The 20,855-nt window shown below is 53.2% G+C and overlaps 2 protein-coding genes across 2 annotated transcripts; both read left to right on the top strand.

The window, feature by feature from the left end:
* Positions 1 to 2,083: 2,083 nt before the first annotated feature.
* Positions 2,084 to 6,994, top strand: LOC149271412 (elongator complex protein 5-like). Its single transcript, XM_089507457.1, has 6 exons — positions 2,084 to 2,202; positions 2,383 to 2,463; positions 3,103 to 3,326; positions 3,671 to 3,840; positions 6,659 to 6,759; positions 6,886 to 6,994. Exons 1-6 carry the CDS (start codon positions 2,084 to 2,086, stop codon positions 6,992 to 6,994), a joined length of 804 nt encoding a protein of 267 aa, XP_089363583.1.
* Positions 6,995 to 8,716: 1,722 nt separating this feature from the next.
* Positions 8,717 to 20,700, top strand: LOC149271413 (CTD nuclear envelope phosphatase 1). The gene is made up of 8 exons (XM_089507469.1): positions 8,717 to 8,818; positions 13,596 to 13,662; positions 13,813 to 13,931; positions 15,555 to 15,626; positions 15,937 to 16,053; positions 16,281 to 16,392; positions 17,031 to 17,115; positions 20,640 to 20,700. The coding sequence occupies exons 1-8, from the start codon at positions 8,717 to 8,719 to the stop codon at positions 20,698 to 20,700; spliced, it is 735 nt and encodes a 244-aa protein (XP_089363595.1).
* The last annotated feature ends 155 nt before the right edge of the window (positions 20,701 to 20,855 follow it).

Genomic DNA, 20,855 nt, shown 5'->3' on the forward strand with positions numbered 1-20,855 from the left:
GGAAACACTCGCCGCAGGGGGCGTGTCTCTGTCGGCGCCATGTTTGTACACCTGTGTATCATGTCGGCGCCATATTGACACTCTCACGAGGCGCCTGTTGATGATGTATATTCCTTGCGCTGGTTGTTTCTGTCAGCATGCTGCATGAACTGAGATCGTCCGGGTTCAGAGGGGTTCTGCTAATCACCGGTACCGAACGAGTTCTGGTGTGGTGTGGTGTGGTGTGGTGTGGTGTGGTGTGGTGTGGTGTGGTGTGGTGTGGTGTGGTGTGGTGTGGTGTGGTGTGGTGTGGTGTAGTGTAGTGTAGTGTAGTGTAGTGTAGTGTGTCATCGGGCACCCAGCGGTTTGGGGTGACTGGGTTATTGGGGTCTGGGTTCCTGGGAGTATGATCAGTCGCTGGGTTCCCAGAGGGGAGATGTTGGGGCGTAGGGGGTGACTGGGCGCTGGGTTCTCCGGGAGGGAGGGAGGGTGTAGGGGGTGACTGGGCGCTGGGTTCTCCGGGAGGGTGTAGGGGGTGAATGGCCGCTGGGTTCCCCGGGAGGGTGGGTGTAGGGGGTGGCTGGGCACTGGGATCCCTGGGAGGGTGGGTGTAGGGGGTGAATGGCCGTTGGGTTCCCTGGGAGGGTGGGTGTAGGGGGTGACTGGGTTCCCTGGGAGGGTGGGTGTAGGGGGTGGCTGGGCGCTGGGTTCTCCTGGAGGGAGGGTGTAGGCGGTGAATGGCCGCTGGGTTCCCCGGGAGGGTGGGTGTAGGGGGTGGTTGGGCGCTGGGTTCCCCGGGAGGGTGGGTGTAGGGGGTGGCTGGGCGCTGGGTTCTCCGGGAGGGAGGGTGGGTGTAGGGGGTGGCTGGGCGCTGGGTTCCCCGGGAGGGTGGGTGTAGGGGGTGACTGGGCGCTGGGTTCTCCGGGAGGGAGGGTGGGTGTAGGGGGTGGCTGGGCGCTGGGTTCTCCGGGAGGGAGGGTGGGTGTAGGGGGTGACTGGGCGCTGGGTTCCCCGGGAGGGTGGGTGTAGGGGGTGGCTGGGCGCTGGGTTCTCCGGGAGGGAGGGTGGGTGTAGGGGGTGACTGGGCGCTGGGTTCCCCAGGAGGGTGGGTGTAGGGGGTGGCTGGGCGCTGGGTTCTCCGGGAGGGAGGGTGGGTGTAGGGGGTGGTTGGGCGCTGGGTTCCCCGGGAGGGTGGGTGTAGGGGGTGGCTGGGCGCTGGGTTCTCCGGGAGGGAGGGTGGGTGTAGGGGGTGGTTGGGCGCTGGGTTCCCCGGGAGGGTGGGTGTAGGGGGTGGTTGGGCGCTGGGTTCCCCGGGAGGGTGGGTGTAGGGGGTGGTTGGGCGCTGGGTTCTCCGGGAGGGAGGGTGGGTGTAGGGGGTGGTTGGGCGCTGGGTTCCCCGGGAGGGTGGGTGTAGGGGGTGGTTGGGCGCTGGGTTCCCCGGGAGGGTGGGTGGGTGTAGGGGGTGGTTGGGCGCTGGGTTCCCCGGGAGGGAGGGTGGGTGTAGGGGGTGGCTGGGCGCTGGGTTCCCCGGGAGGGTGGGTGTAGGGGGTGGTTGGGCGCTGGGTTCCCCGGGAGGGTGGGTGGGTGTAGGGGGTGGTTGGGCGCTGGGTTCCCCGGGAGGGAGGGTGGGTGTAGGGGGTGACTGGGCGCTGGGTTCCCCGGGAGGGTGGGTGTAGGGGGTGGCTGGGCGCTGGGTTCCCCGGGAGGGTGGGTGTAGGGGGTGGCTGGGCGCTGGGTTCTCCGGGAGGGAGGGTGTAGGGGGTGGTTGGGCGCTGGGTTCCCCGGGAGGGAGGGTGGGTGTAGGGGGTGGCTGGGCGCTGGGTTCCCCGGGAGGGTGGGTGTAGGGGGTGGCTGGGCGCTGGGTTCTCCGGGAGGGAGGGTGTAGGGGGTGGTTGGGCGCTGGGTTCCCCGGGAGGGAGGGTGGGTGTAGGGGGTGGCTGGGCGCTGGGTTCCCCGGGAGGGTGGGTGTAGGGGGTGGCTGGGCGCTGGGTTCTCCGGGAGGGAGGGTGGGTGTGTGTAGGGGATGACTTGGCATTGGGTGAAATGGGACACAAGTTGCCCCACTGACCCGAGGAGCTTTCTGTTCGTTCTTCATGCTGTTTCCATGGCGATTGGGGGCAGTTTGCCCCGGAGAGGCTCTTATTGTGTTTTCCCCTCCGCAGACTCCGTGGCTCACAGCGGCAGAGAGTTACTCTACAGCTTCGTCCTCGCTGCTTTGCAGAGGTAAGTGTGAGACGCCCCAGCCTGTCGGTAAAGTGAGGGTATGCCGGGACGTTCGCACCGCACTCATGGGTGAGTTTTGGGGGAGGGGCGCTCTCGCCGGGGGCACAGGTGCGGTGTGTGTCTCGGCTGATGGGTAGGGCCGTTCCCGGGGGCTCCACGTTTCCGGGTTTTGTTTTCCAGGTCGGAGCCGGTCCACGTCTTCGGATTTGAAGTTTCCCGGGAAGATTTTGTGGCGGGTTTCCCGGAGGAGCCGGCGTCCAGGTGAGACGCTCAGGGCCTGAAGCGGGGGGCTGCGAGTATATACGGGATGACTGAATATAGTGAGACCCCCTTCCCTCCGCTGGCGTCTTCACCGGGCATCATCTAAACCCCCCTTTATCTGCAGACCTGGAGCCGCCGTTGCTGTCAGTCATGTGATATTTTGGGTGACTTTCCCGGCTCAAACCCCACACTGAGCTGATGCTTTATGGCGACACTAATGAAGTCCGTTCCTCCATAGACTTTCATTAGTCAGAAAGTCCGGCTGGATGATTAAGACTGAGCCATTCCCTATTCCCACAGGCAGTATAAGGAGTCAGGGGCTGAAAACTTTATATTATGGGGCAAAAACCAAAACATTTTGAACCGATGCGTGTGAAAAACAACTTTTTAAATAATAATCATCATACAAAAAGCACTTTTTTTTTTTTCCTTGAGATTTCCCAGCATGTCCCTGTTCCCTGTTGGGTGTTCATTTTACTTTGGATTATTTATCTTATAACCGGCGCAGGACTCTGGAGAGGAGGTGGGCTTCATGTGCTTCTGACGTCACTGATTCGCTGTGGCGTGGGGGGCGTTATGGGGCAGTCTGCGTAGGGTGTATGTGGGGATGGCACTGCTTATTGCCCTCTTTCCTCCTAGACTTGTCTTTCACGATGGCTTCTCGGACCCCCTGAGGTGGGGAGGAAACCCCCAGTCGCTCACCAAAGAGGATTTCACGGCGGGCCGGATAGTGGAACGCGTGGGGGGCTCTGCATGCGTTGTCACCGTCGTGCTGGACTCGTTGAGCTGGCTCCTGTCTCACTGCCCTCTCACCTCTGTCTGCCGCACCCTGCGCACCCTGTCCCGGAGCCGTGATGAGGCGGGTAAGAGCCACCGCCTCAATGGAGGGGGAGGGGGCGCCGGTCCTTTGTCGCACCCCGGTCTGGTCCTTTGCCGCCCTCCGCCCCAGTCCTTTGCCGCCTGTTGGCCGTGGTGCGTCACTGTGCTGGCTGGATGTTGGCAGAGTTTGGTGACGGGTAGTACCCCTAACACTGTCTGGGGCAGGATAGGGGGTTTCCGCGTCAGTAGAGGGTAGTGAAGAGCGGAATCCACTAACCGGTGGCATTGGTAAATTCAGTCGTTTAGCGCTGCGCCAGACAGATTCTGCTGCAAAGTTTTTCCCCCGCGTGTCCTGCGCATGCTCTGGCGTTACATGTTCCTTCCCCAGGGTCCCGTGACATACGTGTGCTGGCGTTCATGCATGCCGATCTGCATCCCGCGGGCGTGTCGGACGCAGTGAGGCTCCTTGCAGACACGGCCATCCACGTGACGGAGAGGGAGGAGAGACACCGCGTCACCGTCACACACCGGAGGAGGAGCGGGAAGATTGTCATCGCGGTGAGTGACCTCTGACCCCAGGGCTGCTAAAGATATTATGAAAACATGAATTTTGGTTCTCTTCCTCCCTCGCTGGGCCTCTCTAGGCATTTATTTTTGCCCCTGTAAATACCCTGTTAGAGGGGAGGTTGGATGGCTGCACCCTTCTCCTGAGCACAATGTAGTCCTGGCAGATTACCCTTAGGGGGCGCTCTGATTGGCTGGCCCATGGAAACGAGTGGCGTTTCTTTACGCAGGAGGAGGAGCTCAGGATACGTGACGCGTTCACTTTGGAAATAATTACCCAGCAAGAAAGTGAGCAAAGCAGACGAAAAGAGGTGCGTCTGAGGGGTCTCTGGGGCACAGGGGGCAGTTATTGGGAGAGGGGCAACTATCAGTGGCTGGAGGCCAATACATCACCCAATGCGTCAACCTGAGGGGGGCATTGGGCAGGGGGGAACGCAGGAAGTGTCACAGAATACAATGCAGGGGGAACACAGGAAGTGGCACAGGATACAATGCAGGGGGAATGCAGGAAGTGTCACAGAATACAATGCCGGGGGGTAAACACAGGAAGTTTCACAGGATACAATGCTGGGGTGGGGGACATGGGAAGAGTCGCTTGATACAATGCCGGGGGGTAAACACGGAAGGGTCAAGGGATACAATGCTGGGGGGGTAAACACAGTAATTGGCAAGGGAAATAATGCAGGGGGGGCACGGGAAGAGTCACGGGAAACAATGCCGGTGGGTAAACACAGGAAGTGGCGGGGGGGACACGGGAAGTGACACAGGAAACAATGCAGGGGGGGAACACGGGAAGTGGCAGGGAAACAATGCAGGGGGGGAAACAATGCAGGGGGGGAACATGGGAAGTGGCAGGGAAACAATGCAGGGGGGGACACGGGAAGTGGCAGGGAAACAATGCAGGGGGGGGACACGGGAAGTGGCAGGGAAACAATGCAGGGGGGGAACACGGGAAGTGGCAGGGAAACAATGCAGGGGGGGAACACGGGAAGTGGCAGGGAAACAATGCAGGGGGGGGACACGGGAAGTGGCAGGGAAACAATGCAGGGGGGGGACACGGGACGTGGCAGGGAAACAATGCAGGGGGGGACACGGGAAGTGGCACGGGAAACAATGCAGGGGGGGACACGGGATGTAATGCAGGGGGGAGGACACGGGAAGTGGCATGGGATGCAATGCCTGGGCAAAAGGCAACACATGTATTGGCACAGTGGAGGGGCGGCAATGAATGAAGGGATTCCAGGATACCAGCATACACTGCAGGGGGAACACAGGAAGTGACAGTGTGATACGGGGGGGGATACATGAAGTATGGTGGGACAGTGTGATACAGGGGGGGGGGATACATGAAGTATGGTGGGACAGTGTGATACGGGGGGGGGGGGATACATGAAGTATGGTGGGACAGTGTGATACAGGAGGGGGGGGATATGGGAAGTATGGTGGGACAGTGTGATACAGGAGGGGGGGGATACGGTATGTATGGCAGGACAGTGTGATACAGGAGGGGGGGATACGGGAAGTATGGTGGGACAGTGTGATACAGGAGGGGGGGATACGGGAAGTATGGTGGGACAGTGTGATACAGGAGGGGGGGATACGGGATGTATGGCGGGACAGTGTGATACAGGAGGGGGGATATAGGAAGTATGGCCGGGCAGTGTGATACAGTAGGGGGGGGGATACAGGAAGTATGGCGGGACAGTGTGATACAGGAGGGGGGATACAGGAAGTATGGCGGGACAGTGTGATACAGGAGGGGGGATACATGAAGTATGGTGGGACAGTGTGATACAGGAGGGGGGGGATACGGGATGTATGGCAGGACAGTGTGATACAGGAGGGGGGGGATATGGGAAGTATGGAGGGACAGTGTGATACAGGAGGGGGGGATACGGGAAGTATGGTGGGACAGTGTGATACAGGAGGGGGGGGATACGGGATGTATGGTGGGACAGTGTGATACAGGAGGGGGGGGATATGGGAAGTATGGAGGGACAGTGTGATACAGGAGGGGGGGGATACGGGATGTATGGCAGGACAGTGTGATACAGGAGGGGGGGATACGGGAAGTATGGCCGGGCAGTGTGATACAGGAGGTGGGGGATATGGGAAGTATGGCGGGACAGTGTGATACAGGAGGGGGGATACGGGAAGTATGGTGGGACAGTGTGATACAGGAGGGGGGGGATACGGGAAGTATGGTGGGACAGTGTGATACAGGAGGGGGGGATACGGGAAGTATGGTGGGACAGTGTGATACAGGAGGGGGGGGATACGGGATGTATGGCAGGACAGTGTGATACAGGAGGGGGGATATAGGAAGTATGGCCGGGCAGTGTGATACAGTAGGGGGGGGATACAGGAAGTATGGCGGGACAGTGTGATACAGGAGGGGGGATACAGGAAGTATGGCGGGACAGTGTGATACAGGAGGGGGGATACATGAAGTATGGTGGGACAGTGTGATACAGGAGGGGGGGGATACGGGATGTATGGCAGGACAGTGTGATACAGGAGGGGGGGGATATGGGAAGTATGGAGGGACAGTGTGATACAGGAGGGGGGGGATACGGGATGTATGGCAGGACAGTGTGATACAGGAGGGGGGGATACGGGAAGTGTGGAGGGACAGTGTGATACAGTAGGGGGGGGGATACAGGAAGTATGGCGGGACAGTGTGATACAGGAGGGGGGATACAGGAAGTATGGCCGGGCAGTGTGATACAGGAGGGGGGGATACAGGAAGTATGGCGGGACAGTGTGATACAGGAGGGGGGGACAGGTGACATTCTTCTTCCTCTCCCTCCAGGTGGAGCCGATCGAGAAGCTGACGTTTAACCTCCGACTGTCTGATGCAGAGCGGGAGGAGAAGGTATCGGCCGCCCTGCCATATGTATTCAGCGCCAGCAAGTGAGAACTTCGTTCTTATTATTATATAAGAAATGCCTTCTGGCTGCTGGGTGGCCCCTGCCAGGCTGCCCCCCCCCCCCTATTCATGGAATTCATTAATATAAATCTCTTCATCTCCCCCCCCAGAAAGTCGTCCCTCCTCCGTTCCTCCACGAGCTCTGCAAAGATCTTCTATGATCCGGATCCACAGGATGACGTGGACGACGAGGATCCAGACGACGACCTTGATGTGTGACGGGGGTCCGGGCTGGATGCGTGATTCGTAATGCTGGCCTTTTCCGGGCTGTTGGGGAGGGCTGCAGTTTCTGCACCTTGACATGTTGTGGGGAGGGTATTAGGGGCTGATTTCCTGGCCTCTGGTTACATGGTGTATCGGATTCTGGGGGAACGGGGAGAGCGACCAGATCCCCGGCATTCTAAGACAATATTCCTTATGTATTGTCAATAAAATGAGCTTTTTCCTCCCCACTCCTGGTGCGATTATTGCGTTACACCTCAGAGGTCTCTTCTACAGATGATTACAGACTCGATGTTCTCTAGCTCTGGAGCCTCGTGAGCGGGGAGAGTACAGGAAGTGACTGCCGGGGGGATCCACGGCTCAGCCAAACACAAGGCGGGGAGACGGGGCGCCCTCTGCTGCCAGTAACTGGATGGGAGTGCAGGGGCCGAGCTGCCAGCGCCGGCCCCTCTGGGGCTGCTCCTTAAAGTGAACCTTTTTCCCGTTGGCTGCCTCATCCCCTTGCTGGTGAGGGGAGAAAGTACACGGTGGCTGCTTATTGGTCGGTTTGCCTGGTTGGTGGTGGTCATGCGAGAGTTCTTGCTATTTATTGGCCGCTTTGAATCCTTATCCGTTTTATGGTTCCCTTAATAAAGGGTCTTTGTTAACTGTTTGTGAGCTGGTTCTTGGTGGGATATGGGTTGGCATCCTGACATTTACATGTAAGCCCCTCCCATTCCCATTGGCCCCTCCCATGATGAGGTGCACACGCCCCACGCTACCATTCTACTTTGTGTCACAAGAGTGAAAAGGGTTAAGCAGCCGCTTAGAGCCGCGAGTGGTCCTAGGGGTTGTAGGATGTAGGATGGGAGGTGTGTGGGAGGCAGTGGATTACTTGTGTCTCGTTAGGGCCCCTGATAACCGAGTGCTGGCTCCCTGGGGCCCTGCATGGCGGATCACTGCAGCTGATTGGATGTTATCTCTGTGTTTTAGGAAATGTACATTTTCTAGGGTAATATAGGAACCCAGAAATCTTTTGACAGATCGGCCCCCGCCTGTAAAGACCAGTCGTTGGCCTTGTCTTAGATTCAGGAGCCACATGCCTATCTCATGCATGTTTAAATTCCCTCACTGTATTACCCTCTACCACTTCTGCTGAGAAGCTGTTCCACTTATCTACCAGCTGACCAGTAAAATAAAATGTTTTAACAAACATATCTCCGTATAAGCCCCGGCAGGAGGGCCGGGTGAATGTGAATTGTGCAGGGCAACACGGAATCTGCCCCGTGGGTGGCAGTAAAGGATAGAGAGCGTGAACAAACCCAAAATATTGACACACCCCTTACCGATGTCACACCCACAAGACACGGATCTCACAAGGAATCATGGCAGGCCTATCGGGTCCTTTCCTTCTGTGAGCGCATGCGTATTGGCGGGCCTTAAGAGCTTCGCGCATGCGCTTGAAGAAATTATGCGTTCCAGGCGCTCCGCGCATGCGCAGTGAGAACCAGCGGGTCTCGCCACACCGCGCATGCTCATTGGACTCCGCCCCCTCCCGGACAAGCGCCAGCACCGGAAGTGACGCGGGCGTTCAGCCATGGCGGCTGTCAGACCGCTCGGAACCGCCGTTCCTGGGATGTGACAGGTGGAGACCGCTCGCTTCCTTCCCTCTTTCCCCAGCGTTTCCGCCGTTACCGAGCCATTCTCCCTACCTTGGCCGGATCTAGCAGCCGCCCCGGGATGATGCGGACTCCGGGGATTCTGGGCCTGCGAGGGTTCGTGGCGTTCGCCGCCAAACTGTGGAGCTTCGTGTTATACCTGCTAAGGAGGCAGGTCCGCACCGTGAGTAAAGCTATCCCACAATCCCATGCGCCCCAAAACAACGGCACACATCCAATACTGACACCCTACACCCCAAAACAACGGCCTGCATCCCATAATAACACCCTACACCCCAAAACAACGGCCTATATCCCGTAATAACACCCTACACCCCAAAACAACGGCCTGCATCCCATAATAACACCCTACACCCCAAAACAACGGCCTATATCCCGTAATAACACCCTACACCCCAAAACAATGGCACACATCCAATACTAACACCCTACACCCCAAAACAACGGCCTGCATCCCATAACACCCTACACCCCAAAACAACGGCACACATCCAATACTAACACCCCAAAACAACGGCCTGCATCCCATAACACCCGACACCCCAGAACAACGACCTGCATCCCATAATAACACCCTACACCCCAAAACAACGGCCTGCATCCCATAACACCCTACACCCCAAAACAACGGCCCACATCCCATACTAACACCCTACACCCCAAAACAACGGCACACATCCAATACTAACACCCTAGACCCCAAAACGGCCCGCATCCCATAACACCCTACACCCCAAAACAACGGCCCACATCCCATACTAACACCCTACACCCCAAAACAACGGCACACATCCAATACTAACACCCTAGACCCCAAAACGGCCCGCATCCCATAACACCCGACACCCCAGAACAACGACCTGCATCCCATAATAACACCCTACACCCCAAAACGGCCCGCATCCCATAACACCCTACACCCCAAAACAACGGCACACATCCAATACTAACACCCCAAAACAACGGCCTGCATCCCATAACACCCGACACCCCAGAACAACGACCTGCATCCCATAATAACACCCTACACCCCAAAACAACGGCCCACATCCCATACTAACACCCTACACCCCAAAACAACGGCACACATCCAATACTAACACCCTAGACCCCAAAACGGCCCGCATCCCATAACACCCTACACCCCAAAACAACGGCCCACATCCCATACTAACACCCTACACCCCAAAACAACGGCACACATCCAATACTAACACCCTAGACCCCAAAACGGCCCGCATCCCATAACACCCGACACCCCAGAACAACGACCTGCATCCCATAATAACACCCTACACCCCAAAACGGCCCGCATCCCATAACACCCTACACGCCAAAACAACGGCACACATGCAATACTAACACCCTACACCCCAAAACAACAGCCCGCATCCCATACTAACACCCTACACCCCAAAACAACGGCACACATCCAATACTAACACCCTACACCCCAAAACGGCCCACATCCCATAATAACACCCGACACCCCAGAACAACGGCCTGCATCCCATAATAACACCCTACACCGCAAAACAACGGCACACATCCAATACTAACACCCTACACCCCAAAACAACGGCCCGCATCCCATAACACCCTACACCCCAAAACAACGGCCTGCATCCCATAATAACACCCTACACCCCAAAACAACGGCCCGCATCCCATAACACCCGACACCCCAAAACAACGGCCCGCATCCCATAACACCCTACACCCCAAAACAACGGCCTGCATCCCATAATAACACCCGACACCCCAAAATAACGGCACACATGCAATACTAACACCCTACACCCCAAAATGGCCCGCATCCCATAACACCCTACACCCCAAAACGGCCCGCATCCCATAATAACACCCTACACCCCAAAACAACGGCACACATCCAATACTAACACCCTACACCCCAAAACAACGGCACACATCCAATACTAACACCCTACACCCCAAAACGGCCCACATCCCATAATAACACCCGACACCCCAGAACAACGGCCTGCATCCCATAATAACACCCTACACCCCAAAACAACGGCCTGCATCCCATAACACCCTACACCCCAAAACAACGGCACACATCCCATACTAACACCCTACACCCCAAAACAACGGCCCGCATCCCATAATAACACCCTACACCCCAAAACAAGGGCACACATGCAATACTAACACCCTACACCCCAAAACAACGGCACACATCCAATACTAACACCCTACACCCCAAAACAACGGCACACATCCCATACTAACACCCTACACCCCAAAACAACGGCCCGCATCCCATAATAACACCCTACACCCCAAAACAAGGGCACATATCCAATACTAACACCCTACACCCCAAAACAACGGCACACATCCAATACTAACACCCTACACCCCAAAACAACGGCCTGCATCCCATAACACCCTACACCCCAAAACAACGGCCCGCATCCCATAATAACACCCTACACCCCAGAACAACGGCCTGCATCCCATAACACCCTACACCCCAAAACAACGGCACACATCCAATACTAACACCCTACACCCCAAAACAACGGCCTGCATCCCATAATAACACCCTACACCCCAAAACAACGGCACACATGCAATACTAACACCCTACACCCCAAAACAACGGCCCGCATCCCATAACACCCTACACCCCAAAACAACGGCCCGCATCCCATAACACCCTACACCCCAAAACAACGGCCCGCATCCCATAATAACACCCTATGCCAGTCAGTAACACTCATATTAACACCATACTCACTATAATACCATACAGTAACACACACTCATACTAACACCGTACTCACTATAATACCATACAGTAACACACACTCATACTAACACCGTACTCACTATAATACCATACAGTAACACACACTCATACTAACACCGTACTCACTATACCATACAGTAACACACACTCATACTAACACCGTACTCACTATAATACCATACAGTAACACACACTCATACTAACACCGTACTCACTATAATACCATACAGTAACACACACTCATACTAACACCGTACTCACTATAATACCATACAGTAACACACACTCATACTAACACCGTACTCACTATAATACCATACAGTAACACACACTCATACTAACACCGTACTCACTATACCATATACCATACAGTAACACACACTCATACTAACACCGTACTCACTATAATACCATACAGTAACACACACTCATACTAACACCGTACTCACTATACCATATACCATACAGTAACACACACTCATACTAACACCGTACTCACTATAATACCATACAGTAACATACACTCATACTACCACAGTACTCACTATAATACCATACAGTAACACACACTCATACTAACACCGTACTCACTATAATACCATACAGTAACACACACTCATACTAACACCGTACTCACTATAATACCATACAGTAACACACACTCATACTGACACCGTACTCACTATACCATACAGTAACACACACTCATACTAACACCGTACTCACTATAATACCATACAGTAACATACACTCATCCTTACACCGTACTCACTATAATACCATACAGTAACACACACTCATCCTTACACCGTACTCACTATAATACCATACAGTAACACACACTCATACTAACACCGTACACACTATAATACCATACAGTAACACACACTCATACTAACACCGTACTCACTATAATACCATACAGTAACATACACTCATACTAACACCGTACTCACTATAATACCATACAGTAACACACACTCATACTAACACCGTACTCACTATACCATATACCATACAGTAACACACACTCATACTAACACCGTACTCACTATAATACCATACAGTAACACACACTCATCCTTACACCGTACTCACTATAATACCATACAGTAACACACACTCATCCTTACACCGTACTCACTATAATACCATACAGTAACACACACTCATACTAACACCGTACACACTATAATACCATACAGTAACACACACTCATACTAACACCGTACTCACTATAATACCATACAGTAACACACACTCATACTAACACCGTACTCACTATAATACCTTACAGTAACACACACTCATACTAACACCGTACTCACTATAATACCATACAGTAACACACACATACTAACACCGTACTCACTATAATACCATACAGTAACACACACTCATACTAACACCGTACTCACTATAATACCATACAGTAACACACTCATCCTTACACCGTACTCACTATAATACCATACAGTAACACACACTCATACTAACACCGTACTCACTATAATACCATACAGTAACACACACTCATACTAACACCGTACTCACTATAATACCATACAGTAACACACACTCATACTAACACCGTACTCACTATAATACCATACAGTAACACACACTCATACTTACACCGTACTCACTATAATACCATACAGTAACACACACTCATACTAACACCGTACTCACTATAATACCATACAGTAACACACACTCATACTAACACCGTACTCACTATAATACCATACAGTAACACACACTCATACTAACACCGTACTCACTATAATACCATACAGTAACACACACTCATACTAACACCGTACTCACTATAATACCATACAGTAACACACTCATCCTTACACCGTACTCACTATAATAGCATACACTTAAGCACACACTCAGTACAGCTTTCATAGCCCCCCCGCCTTGCTCTTACTTGGTGGGCAGAGCCCTGTCTTCACTACTGCTCTCTTTCTTTGTGTGTGACTACTACCCGCCTGCTGCGGGGTGCTATGTGAGCTACTGCTGTGCGTCTTGGATACCTGGGGGCTATAGTTCCAGCTGTATACAGAAATAGCTCACTGGTTTCCATGGCGATTGCCCCACGCGTGACGCTCTGCGGTCGTTTTGCTGACCCGCATGTCTCCTTCCTTTTCAGATTATCCAGTATCAGACTGTGAGGTATGACGTTCTCCCTCTCTCCTCGGCCTCCAGGAACAGGCTCAGTAAGTCGGCTCCTGCATGCGCGCCTCTTGAGGACAGGTTCACATCTGTAGGTGCCTGTCCTGTTCAGTATGTGTCTTAGAGCGAGTGTCGTCATGGCGATCTGCGTTCCGCCTGCCATGTTTTCCTGCTCACTTTCTCCTCTCTATCAGACCAGGTGAAGAGGAAAGTCCTTGTTCTGGATCTGGATGAGACCCTCATCCACTCCCATCACGATGGAGTCCTTCGTCCAACAGTCCGTCCAGGAACTCCCCCCGACTTCATACTTAAGGTCACCGGCTGTTTCCAGTCTGTCCCGCCGAGTCTCTCTCCCATCTGTAACTTCCCAGCTCTGGGTCGCTCTCGCTTTCTAGTCTGTCCTTGGCTCTTGGGGTCTTTCTCACTCGCCTTGTCCCTTACAGAGTCTCTCTCTCCCCAGTTTGTAACTTCTTGGCTCCCAGTGAGCCCCCCTCTCCCGCCCTTGCTCCCGCTGACTACCCCCCTATCCCCGCCCTTGCTCCCGCTGACTCCTCCCCTATCCCCGCCCTTGCTCCGCTGACTCCTCCCACTCTTGCTCCTGCTGACTCCTCTCCCTGGCCTTGCTCCGCTGACTCGTCCCACCATCCCCGCCCTTGCTCCTGCTGACTCCTCCCCCTCTCCCGGCCTGGGCCCCGCTGACTCCTCCCCCTCTCCCGGCCTGGGCCCCGCTGACCCCTCTCCCGGCCTGGGTCCCGCTGACTCCTCCCCCTCTCCCGGCCTGGGTCCCGCTGACTCCTCCCCCTCTCCCGGCCTGGGTCCCGCTGACTCCTCCCCCTCTCCCGGCCTGGGTCCCGCTGACTCCTCCCCCTCTCCCGGCCTGGGTCCCGCTGACTCCTCCCCCTCTCCCGGCCTGGGTCCCGCTGACTCCTCCCCCTCTCCCGGCCTGGGTCCCGCTGACTCCTCCCCCTCTCCCGGCCTGGGTCCCGCTGACTCCTCCCCCTCTCCCGGCCTGGGTCCCGCTGACTCCTCCCCCTCTCCCGGCCTGGGTCCCGCTGACTCCTCCCCCTCTCCCGGCCTGGGTCCCGCTGACTCCTCCCCCTCTCCCGGCCTGGGTCCCGCTGACTCCTCCCCCTCTCCCGGCCTGGGTCCCGCTGACTCCTCCCCCTCTCCCGGCCTGGGTCCCGCTGACTCCTCCCCCTCTCCCCGGCCTGGGTCCCGCTGACTCCTCCCCCTCTCCCCGGCCTGGGTCCCGCTGACTCCTCCCCCTCTCCCCGGCCTGGGTCCCGCTGACCCCTCCCCCTCTCCCCGGCCTGGGTCCTGCTGACTCCTCCCCCTCTCCCCGGCCTGGGTCCTGCTGACTCCTCCCCCTCTCCCCGGCCTGGGTCCCGCTGACTCCTCCCCCTCTCCCCGGCCTGGGTCCCGCTGACTCCTCCCCCTCTCCCCGGCCTGGGTCCCGCTGACTCCCCCCCCTCTCCCCGGCCTGTGTCCCGCTGACTCCCCCCCTCTCCCCGGCCTGTGTCCCGCTGACTCCTCCCCCTCTCCCCGGCCTGTGTCCCGCTGACTCCTCCCCCTCTCCCCGGCCTGTGTCCCGCTGACTCCTCCCCCTCTCCCCGGCCTGTGTCCCGCTGACTCCTCCCCCTCTCCCCGACCTGTGTCCCGCTGACTCCTCCCCCTCTCCCCGGCCTGTGTCCCGCTGACTCCTCCCCCTCTCCCCGGCCTGTGTCCCGCTGACTCCTCCCCCTCTCCCGGCCTGTGTCCCGCTGACTCCTCCCCGACTCCTCCCCCTCTCCCCGCCCTTGGTCCCGCTGACTCCTCCCCCTCTCCCGCCCTTGGTCCCGCTGACTCCTCTGCTCTCCCCGCCCTTGGTCCCGCTGACTCCTCCCCCTCTCCCCGCCCTTGCTGCATACTCATCCCGCTCTGTGTTATATCTCGGCAGGTTGTTATAGACAAGCACCCGGTGCGGTTCTTTGTACATAAACGGCCGCACGTCGACTTCTTCTTGGAGGTGGTAAGTGATCTGTGAAACGCGCCGCGCTGACTCTACATGGGGGAGGGGATTCTCTGTCCAGCCGTGTACAGTCCGTTGGTAATTCGTGACCCAAGAGCTTACGCTTTAGTCTGCAGACAGATGGCTAGAAATGTTTCTTTAGTGTAGCGCAGCTGCCTGTGGGCTACGTCCGCCCCCGCTGGGAATCTTCACGCGGGGCGCCTGATTACACATGTGAGAGCGGAGGGTACATGGGAAACGGCATGGGGAGACACAGGTGTTTCGGGGTACGTGTCTGTACATGCGCTGACAGTGTGCCTTGCCTCCCCAGGTCAGTCAGTGGTACGAGCTGGTGGTATTCACAGCCAGTATGGAGATCTACGGCTCAGCGGTGGCAGATAAACTCGATAACAACAGGGGGGTCCTTCGAAGAAGATTTTACAGGCAGGTGAGTGAGAGCCTCACAGAGGTCACCTGATCTAACGCCTCTACGCTATTGGCCGCTTACCGCAGAGCTTTACTTATTCACTTCAGGGAGGTGTGAAAACATTGAGGTGAATGAGAGCTAAACCCGGGCAGGGGGTTAATCAGCTGTTCGTGCATTAGCGACACCCCCCCCCCCATCTCGCTGTTGCTGTGGGGCAGTTTAATGAGTGTGGGTTTTGTTTCCGGCAGCACTGCACGTTGGAGCTGGGCAGTTATATTAAGGACCTCTCCGTGGTGCACAGCGACCTCTCCAGCGTGGTGATTCTAGATAACTCACCAGGAGCCTACAGGAGTCACCCAGGTAATTAGACAGCCGGCCGGGACCGGTGGATGCTGCCGTGTGATTGGGCAGATTGTCGGAAATGCTCCGAATGAAGGCAGCCCCTAACATTTGTCAGCGCTGGGATTTGCCCCGTGAGATGTGTCCAGAACTTGCCTCCTCCACAGGGTGGTATGTCTTAGCGGGGGTGACGCTCTGCATTTGCGTTGTCGGAGGGTGACTGAGCTGTGGGGGTAATGCTCTGCATGCTTCTGTGAAAGGTGACAGTGGGGTTAGTGAGAGCGCTGGGGGTAATGCTCCTCATGGTGACATTAGTGGGGTTAGTGAGAGCCTTGGGGGGAGGAGTAATGCTCTGCATGCTTCTGTGAAAGGTGACAGTGGGGTTAGTGAGAGCGCTGGGGGTAATGCTCCTCATGGTGACATTAGTGGGGTTAGTGAGAGCCTTGGGGGGAGGAGTAATGCTCTGCATGCTTCTGTGAAAGGTGACAGTGGGGTTAGTGAGAGCGCTGGGGGTAATGCTCTGCATGCTTCTGTGAATGGTGACTGGGGTTAGTGAGAGTGCTGGGGTAATGCTCTGCAGAGGTTCACCCTGTGCTTTTTGGCAGGGTGGTGGGATGGGGGACGCGCATGTTTAATGTCTGCATTTAATGTACTTTCAGATAACGCAATTCCTATAAAGTCCTGGTTCAGCGACCCCAGCGACACGGCGCTTCTCAACCTCCTGCCGATGCTGGACGCCCTGAGGTAAGAGATCACAGCCGGGGCAAATCCCCCCGAAGACAGTCCTGTAATACCCCGATCCTGTCACAGCATTTGGTATAAATGGGGTGTATGAGGAGTTTGTCCTATACACTGACAGACCCTATACCAGTCCTATAATATAAATGGGGTGTATGAGGAGTTTGTCCTATACATTGACAGACCCTATACCAGTTCTATAATATAAATGGGGTGTATGAGGAGTTTGTCCTATACACTGTCAGACCCTATACCAGTCCTATAATATAAATGGGGTGTATGAGGAGTTTGTCCTATACACAGAGACACAGACCCTACACCAGTCCTATAATATAAATGGGGTGTATGAGGAGTTTGTCCTATACACTGACAGACCCTATACTAGTCCTATAATATAAATGGGGTGTATGAGGAGTTTGTCCTATACACTGACAGACCCTACACCAGTCCTATAATATAAATGGGGTGTATGAGGAGTTTGTCCTATACACTGACAGACCCTATACCAGTCCTATAATATAAATGGGGTGTATGAGGAGTTTGTCCTATACACCGACAGACCCTATACCAGTCCTATAATATAAATGGGGTATATGAGGAGTTTGTGTTATACACTGAGACACAGACCCTATACCAGTCCTATAATATAAATGGGGTGTATGAGGAGTTTGTCCTATACACTGACAGACCCTATACTAGTCCTATAATATAAATGGGGTGTATGAGGAGTTTGTCCTATACACTGACAGACCCTATACCAGTCCTATAATATAAATGGGGTGTATGAGGAGTTTGTCCTATACACTGACAGACCCTGTACCAGTCCTATAATATAAATGGGGTGTATGAGGAGTTTGTCCTATACACTGACAGACCCTGTACCAGTCCTATAATATAAATGGGGTGTATGAGGAGTTTGTCCTATACACTGACAGACCCTATACCAGTCCTATAATATAAATGGGGTGTATGAGGAGTTTGTCCTATACACTGAGACACAGACCCTGTACCAGTCCTATAATATAAATGGGGTGTATGAGGAGTTTGTCCTATACACTGACAGACCCTATACCAGTCCTATAATATAAATGGGGTGTATGAGGAGTTTGTCCTATACACTGACAGACCCTACACCAGTCCTATAATATAAGTGGGGTATATGAGGAGTTTGTCCTATACACTGACAGACCCTATACCAGTCCTATAATATAAATGGGGTGTATGAGGAGTTTGTCCTATACACCGACAGACCCTATACCAGTCCTATAATATAAATGGGGTATATGAGGAGTTTGTCTTATACACTGAGACACAGACCCTATACCAGTCCTATAATATAAATGGGGTGTATGAGGAGTTTGTCCTATACACTGACAGACCCTATACTAGTCCTATAATATAAATGGGGTGTATGAGGAGTTTGTCCTATACACTGACAGGCCCTATACCAGTCCTATAATATAAATGGGGTGTATGAGGAGTTTGTCCTATACACTGACAGACCCTGTACCAGTCCTATAATATAAATGGGGTGTATGAGGAGTTTGTCCTATACACTGACAGACCCTATACCAGTCCTATAATATAAATGGGGTGTATGAGGAGTTTGTCCTATACACTGACAGACCCTATACCAGTCCTATAATATAAATGGGGTGTATGAGGTGTTTGTCCTATACACTGAGACATATGTTTAATACCCTCCTCATGCCTCCTCACTGAAGCATGTTTTATTGTGCTCTGCGTTAACGTGCTTTCTTACACCTTGTTAGGGATATTGAGACAAAATATCGCACACGCAAAATAACGACGTTATCAAACATTGTAGGACCACATCCACAATATTAATTTAAGGAGATACCCTATATTTTATCTCCGATCCTAAATTCTTTCAGATTGCCGAAAATTATAATTAGATAGATATTATCACAATAATAATCAATCAAAAATATTATTTATTGTAAACACAATTTATAAAATATATATGAGTCACACAGTGCATGATATAAAACACAAAATTCTTAAAACATGTCAAAAATAAATCAATTCAAATACAGTATATTATCGATATTATCAATATAAATCGTTATTTTGAGTCTAACACACAATTTCCAGTCCACTCAGCAACCAAAATAATAATCAGGGCGGTAATAAAAAGATCACTAACTCTATCTATATATTAGTTTAACTAATATGACATTAAAAATAATTTGTGTCTAAGAGTATTAGTGAAGTTCCTAATAGATGCAAATAATGTCAAACTTCGTCTATAGGTAAAAATACCTTTTCATTATTGTTATTATCACGGGTTATAAGCTGCAGTCTCACAAGCCGCCATATACAATAACGTCATATACAATAATGCAATATAGTACTTCCCAGAAACGGAATTCTATACGAAGAAGACAAAATTCACCTCTATTCAGAATAATAAAACAATTATATTTACCACCACTTGTTGCTGTGGTCCAACCGGTCCTTGTAGAAATTAATCCAGGTTCAGCGGCAAGAAATTAAGTGGGAAAGAAATATACTTTCTAAAAGTTATATAGGTTAGAACTCCAAGTAACTCTAAGAGTGAAATATGGTGCCAGGATCTTAAGATTCCAATTCTCTGGGGTAAATTTGGTGAATAAGTCCGTCAGGGTCTGTCCGTTTCAGGGTGCAATCTTTTTTTTTTTTTTTATTATTAAAGACATCAGCTTTTAAAGACAGGGCTCATTATCATAGCCTCCACCTTTTGGTAGGAATTCTCCAATCATAACGGTGGGTTTTACCCATTATAATTAGGATTTCTACTCATATTTACACCGTTGTAATTTCTTAATTTACCTGCGAGAGACGCTCTGGTCTAAGAAATAACTTAAGACCGTTACATATGTGTTTGGAATTTATCCTTGGTCACCTTATCTTTAGATGTTACCTCCTAGAAAGTAAATGAGGTCTCTGTAGTCACCCATATCTCCAGACGTTGCCTCCTAGGTAGTAAATTAGGTTTTGGGGGTCTTACGACGTATCCCCCATTCCAAGTTACATTCCTAAGGATATGCAGTGTCTACTCCTTAACTTTCTCATGGGAGATAACGCTAATTGGATCATATATACTGAAACATCATTATACTGAATACTCCTTTGTTCTCAATTATAGAGGAACAAAGACAGGAAGAAATAATCATTATATGATTAAATAAAATGGCTCTGACTCCATTTTGTGCTCATGTAAAATACAGAATATATAGAATACGTTTTCCATCATAAAATATCCAACAACCTGTAATTAAATGCCTTTAGTAGAAGCTGCAGCGCCGGCGGTATCTGCCCCAGTGGAGACAAGCATTAGAGCGCGCGTTGCTTGGGCCGTCTCTGCACCCAGAGTGAGGGATTAGCGCTCCGCACAGACCCCGTGACATGCATTAGTATCAGTCACATGATCAGTGGGGGGGGGCAGCAGGTACCCAGGGCGGTGGGTGTGGGGAGGGGCATTAACCCTTTGTCTCTGCGCTCACTTCTCGCCCCCTCTCTCTCTACAGGTTCACCGCCGACGTTCGCTCCGTTCTGAGCCGGAATCTTCACCAACACCGGCTGTGGTGACGATGACCCCCCCCCGCCGCCTCCCGGATGCCCCCCGGCCGGTTTTGCCACGTTATGCCCCCCTTCCCAGCCGCGGACAGACTTTAACCGCCAAAAAGGACAGAAGATGCTCAGCGCCCCCCTCCTCTACCTCTAGGACATTGCTGTGGGGGGGG

Source organism: Sceloporus occidentalis, unplaced genomic scaffold (assembly GCF_023333645.1).
Source record: "Sceloporus occidentalis isolate IW3139 unplaced genomic scaffold, rSceOcc1.0.p SCAF_524, whole genome shotgun sequence".
In the NCBI taxonomy this organism is placed as follows: Eukaryota; Metazoa; Chordata; class Lepidosauria; order Squamata; family Phrynosomatidae; genus Sceloporus; species Sceloporus occidentalis.

Coding starts and splice junctions, on each gene's coding strand:
- LOC149271412 (XM_089507457.1), top strand. CDS start 2,084: ATGGCGATTGGGGGCAGTTTGCCCCGGAGAGGCTCTTATTGTGTTTTC. Junction 2,203..2,382: donor GTCCTCGCTGCTTTGCAGAG/GTAAGTGTGAGA, acceptor TTTGTTTTCCAG/GTCGGAGCCGGTCCACGTCT. Junction 6,760..6,885: donor TATGTATTCAGCGCCAGCAA/GTGAGAACTTCG, acceptor CTCCCCCCCCAG/AAAGTCGTCCCTCCTCCGTT.
- LOC149271413 (XM_089507469.1), top strand. CDS start 8,717: ATGATGCGGACTCCGGGGATTCTGGGCCTGCGAGGGTTCGTGGCGTTC. Junction 13,932..15,554: donor CCCCCGACTTCATACTTAAG/GTCACCGGCTGT, acceptor ATATCTCGGCAG/GTTGTTATAGACAAGCACCC. Junction 16,054..16,280: donor GAAGAAGATTTTACAGGCAG/GTGAGTGAGAGC, acceptor TGTTTCCGGCAG/CACTGCACGTTGGAGCTGGG.